General features: G+C 48.2%; 1 protein-coding gene across 1 annotated transcript; it reads right to left on the bottom strand.

Annotated features, from left to right (window-relative positions):
• Nucleotides 1–3,970: 3,970 nt before the first annotated feature.
• On the bottom strand, nt 3,971–8,293 carry Inmt (indolethylamine N-methyltransferase). Its single transcript, XM_032905153.1, has 3 exons — nt 8,088–8,293; nt 6,665–6,872; nt 3,971–4,613 (listed from the first exon to the last, which is right to left on the bottom strand). Exons 1-3 carry the CDS (start codon nt 8,242–8,244, stop codon nt 4,184–4,186), a joined length of 795 nt encoding a protein of 264 aa, XP_032761044.1. The 5' UTR covers nt 8,245–8,293; the 3' UTR covers nt 3,971–4,183.
• Between the last annotated feature and the right edge of the window lie 214 nt (nt 8,294–8,507).

Raw genomic sequence — 8,507 nt, 5'->3', positions numbered from 1 at the left:
TCCTAGCTGACATACGAGATGAGACCTTGACCAGTGGGCAAGTATTCCCTTGAAAGTGACTCGCGATCCCCTCCCCCTTCTGTACTCTTGTAGCTGTTTGAAGAAACTCCCAGGCCTGGGTAAAGATGCTTTCTGAAGAGTCCAGGACTCACCATATGGCCTCCAGAGGGTCTGAGTGATGACTTAGACATATAGCCTGGCAGAAATTTTAGGTGTTGAGATTATTCTCAGGATGCCAGTATGAATAATTCAATACCTGCCCCCATGGGTAACTCATTGTCTTTGAACTCAACTTCTTTTAGCTATGAGGCACGCAGCAGATGACAGTACAACCCTCGATCCAGTTAACGAACTTTCTCAGAGAGAAAGCAGGCTGGGTTCCTATACCTTTAACCCCTCTGCCTCTCTTAAAGAGTTTCAGTACATTACTCAGTCTTATACCTTGACTTTCCACGCTGTACAGATGATGTGCTCTATTTAGATGTAACCAATCAATCCTGTCAGAAGTCTGGTAATTATTAATATATTTAAGTTTATGGCAGACAGAATCTCCCAAAAGCCTTTAACAGTTTGCCCCACAAGGTCTCAGAAGATATGAACACAGCTTCAAGAGTCTGCCTGGATTGTGATATGATAACCACTGAGAAACACAGTGGACAAAACTGGATTCCCTCAGAGTACAATGATTTACCTTAATCAAGGTAAGTCATTTCTCATGGCACACGTATCCATTCCACAGAGAAAAAGCTCTGTGTCTTCTGGGCTCGAAAGCCAGACTGACTCCACCCAAGTTGCCATGAAGACTACAGAGACCACAGGGAACGGCTGGTCAGCTAGTAGGCTCTGTTATTGTTTAAATACTATAGGACTGATAGATTATAGTTTATTCTTCCCCAGATTTCTGACCATTGACGACTAAGGTAACTGTAGCTTAACAACTAAGAAACAGACCTCTGAACTCAGTTTCTAGCAACTAGTTCAGATGTAAACTTTCCAAGATGTAATCTGTTACTTCCTTATCTAAACTTGGTTTTCATGGATTAAGTGCTTCATATTTCCTCTTCTTGCTACACCACTGTCCTATTCCAGTTCTTATAAATCTGCCTCACTCATGAAACTTCCCACTATACGATCCAACTGTAATCACAAATTCTTGTTCCTTCTGCTCCACAGAAAGCTTATCTTAAAGAATATTCATGTTGTCAACTCATGTTGTTATCTCATTTGTAAACTTATAAGCTGCAGAAAGCCACTCAGACCTACCTCTCATGGACCAAATAGACTCCACCCACAGAAGTACATCTGCCTAAAGTTCCCACTTACGACCTATTCCAAAGGGTGGGATTCCCCTGGGTTTCAAATACACATCTAAGAAATTCCTCTGGGTCTCAAATGTACATCTAAGAAAAAAAATTTCTTTGTCCCAAACACACTTAATCTTATTCTCTACTTATAGCAAATATATATGTGTGTTTCAGCATCTTGCCAAGTCCAGGCACCTACTACACCCAGGACAGGTCCAGATGTCCAGTCTCCTCTCACAGACTCAGGCGCTTCTATTGGACCTGCTCCTTCTGACCTGTCCTCAGATGGTTCCGCAGACCCTGGACAACAAGGAAACAGCCAACTCTAAGACTGGACAAACAACCCATACTTTTCTAGGTTCCCTGGAGACACATCGTTCCAAAACAAGCATGAAGCAGCCAGAGATCACAATGACCCTATTCCTGCTCCACCATTAGCTCTAATTTTTCTTTTTTAATTAAACCAAAATGGGAGCAATGTTAGCATTCTGTCTAAACTCCACCCCCCAGAGTAACCTGGCAACAGTCAGGTATGTTTCACCCCACAGTTACCTGGCAATAGCCAGGTGCATGGCACTATAAAAGGGGTTGCTTGCCCTCTTCTCACTCTCTTGCGCTCTTGCTCTCTTTTGCTTCTCCCTTGCTCTCTTGCTTCCTCTCTTCCCCCTTTCTACCCTCTCTCCCCATTCCCTTCCCCCCTTTTCTCCACGTGCTCATGGCCAGGCGCTACTCCACTCCTCTACTCCTCTCCTTCTCTACTCTTCTATTCTACCCCCTCTCTCTCTTTCTTTGCCCTACTACCTTCTTAACTCCTCTCCCCATGCTCTGGATAAATTCTATTCTATACTACACTGCCATGTGGCTGGTCCCTCAGGTGGAAGTGATGTCTCAGCACAGGCCTGCTGAGGCAGCCCCTTTCCTCAGACCTCCATAGAACATATCCCACCCCCTCTCCTTATCCTTTTATAAATACAACAGTATGGAGGGGTCATGGAGAGAAGTTAGGACTTGGCACCATGTGGCGGGGTCAGAGTCTCCAAAGAGAGCCCAAGAGAGGTTATTAATGAAGGTACAATCTGTCTGCAGTGGAGGACCCAACATGCTAGTACAAAGGTCCATGATTCGCTGAAGAATGACACCCTGGACTCAAATAATGTTTCATTCTGCAGAAGTCCAGCATGCTAGGGTTTCCCCATTACCAAGATGACAGACAACCAAGTGAGCTTCCTGGCCTGATTTAAAGCACATTAGGGAACTCCAGGGTAGGTGACCTCTATGTTAATCTGTTGGGTCCATCTCTACAGAGATCCGTTACCTGGGTGTGGGGCTGGAAACTTGCTGGGGAGGTCTGGAAACTGTTATTGAGGAAGTCTGGAAACTGCTGCTGACCCATTGTCCTTGCCTCGGGCCAGGTAGTGGGGCAGCTTCTGAGGCCGGATGTAGCTAGAATTGCCCAGGTCTTGGAAACAGAGATTTAGGCCTAGTCTCTTTAGCTGCCAATTTGAAGCCTGTCATGGAATCAGCCTAGCCTTCTCACTAGTACTACGGGATGACCACCAAGGCCAACAGCAGCTGTGTACAGGAGCCAGCTACAGCATAAGAGACAGGCTTGCTGCACGTGCGTGGATGGCGGGGTACTGTTCTACTGTGAGGCTTTCAAGGATCTTGCTTGAGGTTTAGCTAAGACAGGAAGTAATCACACAGTTTAAAGCTGTTAGCTTTTTTGCTAGGGCAGCCTCTTAGCTAGTGTTTGGCATCTAACCTAACCTGAATTCTCTGCCATTCTCTTTCTCCACGTAGTTCTTTTTCAGACTTATTTCTTTTATGTATGTGAGTACACTGTAGCTGTCTTCCGACACACCAGAAGAGGACATCAGATTCCATTACAGATGGTTGTGGACACTATGTGGTTACTGGGATTTGAACTCAGGACCTCTGTAAGAGTAGTCAGTGCTCTAAACCACTGAACCATCTCTCCAGCCTTCCACATGGTTCTTATTGCCTCCCTCCAGCTCCAGCCCATCTTCATTCTGCTTCCCTCTGCCTTTCCCAAGTCTCTGCCCACCCCTTCTCTCTGCCCCAGCTCCAACTCTTTATTATGGGAAAAGCCACATTCCTTACTCGACTGGTAGGCTGAGGAAAGTCACCTCCCCGGAGGCAGCTTGTACTGGTAGGAAAGTGACATTCTCATATCCTGCTAACTGGGCATTGCTGGCTTTCAATAACCATTGAAAACACAAGCACACACTTTTTCACAGCCAGAAAATACAATATTTCTGGGTCCCAGACGCTGTCCACTCCAGCTAGCACACTGCATACCCTGGTATCTCTCTTCTGAACCAGGGCATGGTGACCAGACTAACTGTGGTTGGTAGCTTCAAGTCTGCTGAAGCTGCTGAGACAAGAGACCTTTGAGAGCTGCCTCTAGCCACTGTGCGGGAAGCTGGTAGTCACAGCTAGCTCCCTTAGTAGGTAACCTGCAGGTTCTCACATTGACCCCAGCTCCAGCTGCCTCAGTGGAAAAGGCTTTGTGCTACACACAGCACCATTTGCCTTTCTCCTGCTCTCTGTCCTATGCCTGCATGCGTTCACAGCATCTGCTCTTAGATAAACGTTTGGCAGTCAAACTCTTGTCTGTTGTTGGGAGAAGACATCCCAAGACAGAATCCAGAGAAACCACTTTATTTTAATGAGCTCTGATCAGGGTACAAAAGGAGTAAGGGGGATGGATTTTGGTGCTGAACCTTGAGTTTTCCCTGGTGAGCTGGTGACCAGGTTATAGAGAGAAGCAACATGGTCAGTGTTAGGAGGCTATGGAGCAAGGCTTTACAAATGATTGCTATAACTTCCCCAGGGAAGGCAATTCTCTGCCGGTGGCCTCAGGCACTGGGACCCTTTTGGGCAACCACGAAGTATAAACCATCATTGACACAGTAGGCCTCTGAGTAGCTGAGGGAGACACAGCTGCACCTTAGCACCTGGAAACCAGCATCTTGAATAGCCTTTTCTACCGTCTCCTTCTCCAGGTAGACCCCAGTGAACTTCTTGGGGCCCACCATATAGTGCTGGAAGCGCAGAGTAACCAAGGTAACCAGATGCCCTCCTGGCTTCAGCAGGCCAGCCAGTCTGCGCAAGGCTGCCCGGTAGGTATCTACATCAGGACAGGCACACTCCATGGCCTGAAAGGTCAGCACGCAGTCGGCCAGAGGCACTTGAGCTGACCCCAGTGGGGGTGTCTTGGTCACATCACACCTCAGTACACGAGTGACTGTCCTTCGGAGCTTGGCCTCCTTCTCCTGCCACCTGCTTCTGTGAGAGGGTCAGAGAGATGCTGCGATGACTACAACGGATAGCATCACCGTAACGAGCACACATAATAAATGATAAAGTTTGTAACTATGAAAAACGGCTTTTGTGGTGCTTACGATTTTCTCCTTGCTATTTAATCTAATTGGCAACGTGCCAAGCAGCTGGAAACTGAGGCACAGAGCTGCTCACAGCCCCCAGTGATGGTGGATTGGGCATTTGATTGTATCCTCCTTTTTTACACCTTCCCTGCCATCTTAAAAACCATTTAATATTTTTGCTGTATCTCATTATTATTTTTGTCTGTGTGTATATGTGTGTGTGTGTTTGTATGTATGTGTGTGTAAATGTGTGCACATGTGTGTGGAGGCCAGAGTACAACCTCAGGTGTCATTCCTCTGGAGCTGTGTCCTTTTTCTTCTTTATTGACACAGTGGCTGAGGAGACGGACCCACAGGGTTTCTACAGACTCCAGCATCCTTCAAGCTCCTCTGTGGGATTTCTCGAGTTATTGTCACTGCTAGGATAGCCCTGCCACCTGCTGCTCTGGCTGGGTTTGACACTCTCCTCAGCTTGGTGTACTAAATAGTTCTTTTAAAGAATCAGGTCCTGAACTAGTGAGGTGACTCAGTGGATACAGGAACTTGCTGCCAAGCAAGCCTCATGACTGAGTTCAATCCCTAGGACCCACATGTTGAAGAGAGAGCCAGTTCCCACAGGTTAACCTCTGACCTCCACACATCCACTGTGGAATGCGTGCCACCAGACACACACACACACACACACACACACACACACACACACACACACTGCACTCATGAATGCACACATTCACATGTGTACATCAGACATACAAGTATGCCTTGTACACACATACGTGCACACACATATACACATATATACATATGCATTTAACATACAGATATATACTCTCATAGACAAAGACATACACACATTCACATACACATATTCATGCTGCATCCATACATAATGCAAATACAAATACACATGTCACACACACGTGCACACATGTCACTCTTATCACACAGCCTTGTGTGTGGTCTTGGTGGCCCTCCTGATGCCTGGCCATGTCTTCTTCATATGTGGATCTGCAGCCCTTGCTGTGTAGCTCATGTCACTTACAAGGCCTTCCTGAGACACATCCCTGTTTCCTCACTTCAATTACAGGAGCTTGATCTCCCAGGAGGGGTCACCTCTAGCCTCTCCTCCTGCCTCATATTACCTCTCTCCATCTTCCATGGTGGTAGCTGTCTTCCTGTGTAACAGGAGTTCCATGCGGCTCCCTCCTCCTGGCTGTGTGTGCGCTTGACTCATGACACCCAGATGGGACTATAGGCTCCTATAATTATAGGGACCAAGGCTCCTATAATTGTGTCCCTCTAACTATGACCACTGTAGACTGTTCTGGACTGTAACAGTTATGGACTCTGTTTCAATATTATAGGACAGAAATATTAACCTGCTTTTATTCTGCTCTGAGGATGTCTAGAGGACCCTCTCTAAGCTTGGGCCTCAGTTTCCCCATCTGTAGGATAAGGTCAAAATCGCTGATCCTTGCAGCTGCAATTGGAGCATATATCCTCTGTGAACAAAAGTGACCTGCAGAAGGCCACTGCCATTAGTCTCTGTGCTTTGTCACCACGTTGAGGGGACAAGTGTGAAGTACACCCCACAGCCTGTCTTTTCATAACAAGTGTGTTCCCCAATGTCAGAGGAGACACTGAACCAGTTTCCAGAGTAAAGTGGGTGTGCTGTGAGCTGGGCAGTCGGCAGGACTTCCTGGAGGAGGTGACATAGAAGCTGGAGTCACAGATGGGTTGAGCAGAGAAAGAGAGAGTAGGGCCAGATGGTTTTGGGAGGCATTAGGGCTAGAGTTAGGACTGACCCAGAGGGAATGTTATAGGTTCACGAGGATAAGGTGGGCCAGGAGGAAAGGGAGGTGCGTGGTGGGTTCCTGTGCTGTCCTGAGTACCAGAGGGGCCTTGTCTGAGAAGGACTAGATGGGTGGACAACATGGGACCACTTGCAAATACCTGTCTCCCTCCAGCTCACACACATGTTGTACAATGGAGGACCAGTCATAGGCTCCTGGCTCCTTCTTCAGCCATTTCTGCAGCTCCTGCAGGTTCTGTGGGGTGTAGTCAGTGGCGATGATCTCCCGGAAGACCTCGCATGCTGAAAGCAGCTGGTAGATGGTGGGGCCAGAGCCAATGTCAATCAAGACATCGCCCCCTACACCTCCTGTGGAGATAGACAGCATGGCAGGTCTGGGCACCCTGACTTCACATCCTGCAGAGTGACTCCAAACCACATTAGGATGGCCCCGCTCAGAAGGACAGCGGCCGCTTGCCTCTGGGCTGTGTGTTGATAGAACTGGGGAGCAATGCTGGGGGTGGGGTAGAGCTGATTTTCTTAATTGCCTCCCCATTACCCCCAGGATACCAGTGGATGCCTGGGAGGTATGTCTGGCCTTCTGGTTAAATTTAGGATTTCTCTCTCTCTAATCACGGGTTTATTTGGAAGAACATTGGATTTAGAAAACTGGGGGAATTGATGGAGTGGCAGGGTCTGGGATAAAGGCTGAGAAGGACGCCAGCCAGTTCTTAAGCCCTCTGGTTTGCTTGGAAAGGCAGCCACACATAAGAAAGCGAGGCAGCCTAGTGTATTCCCTCTCAGCCTGCTCTCTCTTCTCAGTCTCCTTTTATACCTACTATGCTTCTGCCAAGGACCAATGCCTGTACTCTGTCCCAGCTTTCTCCATGAGCACCGGACTTCCCTTCCTCTGCATTCTGAGGTTGCTCACCCGTTCCCCGGCACTGAATGTCTGGTTAAGAAGACTTTCACGGGATGAGGAGGGTGGTTTTGCACAGAGCTATCTCCAGGGTCACACAGAACACATTCTCCCCATTAGTGCTGGGCCACTCTAAGTATTATGCTTTCTTCTTGCTGGTGTTACTATTAGTTCCCCGACTTTGACTGGCCACCTCTCTCCCTCCCCACCATGCCCAGCCTTAGTTTCCCCTTAGACATGGGGGGGGGGCAAATTATGGAAATTTGTATGCATGTATGTGGGGAAGAATTCTCATTAAATTTTTTTTTCAGGGAGATTCAAGGTCCCAGAAAGGCTACAGAGCTTTCTGGAAGGCCTCTGGCAGAAGGGGAGGGAGGAGGAGCAGCCTTAGTGCCCAGTTTCCTGTCACTTCTCTCAGCATGGGCCTAGTAGCCCCACAAGTCTGGGGGTACCCCTCAAAGTTTACAAGTGAAGCAGATGAGGCTGATCGTGGCTGCAAGCCAACTTCTTTGCTCCAGAGGCATGGCTCCTCTGGACCAGCACACGCTGCCGTCTGGGCCCTGTGGGCCTCCAGGCTAGTCAGTTCTGTAGCATCTGTATGTACAGGATGAGCTCTTTCTGTTGGTACAGCTCCAGCCCCTCCCTAGGGGACCTCAGCCACTCACCTGTAGAGAAGGTCTGGTAGAGGTTCTGCAGGCTGAATTTTACAATTTCCTGTTCTGCCACCGTGCCAGAGTCGAAGCTGTAGAAGGTGGTCAGGTAGTCTTTGGGAGTGAACTCTTTTTCATAGTCCTCACCTCCCATGTATACCTTGCCCGCCATTCTAGTCAGCCTCCACAGCTGCCTGTATTCCTTTGTCCCTGCAGAATGCTCACTCCTTCCCACCTTACCTTTTATAATCTCTGTGGTAAACTTCCCTTCTCAGGGAGGAGCTAGGGTCCCTGCAGATGGTGTCAGAGTGCTGGTGTCAGATTTCTGGCTAGATTTGATTTTTGTGATGAAGCAAGAGGATGCTAGAGGGCCCCCAGTCCTGTCCTGGGTCACTGGGTCCTGAAGCTCTCATCTCTAGTTCTCTAGGGTGGTGT

Source organism: Rattus rattus, chromosome 6 (genome assembly GCF_011064425.1).
Source record: "Rattus rattus isolate New Zealand chromosome 6, Rrattus_CSIRO_v1, whole genome shotgun sequence".
Classification (NCBI taxonomy): Eukaryota; Metazoa; Chordata; class Mammalia; order Rodentia; family Muridae; genus Rattus; species Rattus rattus.
The sequence above is the reverse complement of the archived record's forward strand: the minus strand, read 5'-3'. Positions and strand labels throughout refer to the sequence as shown.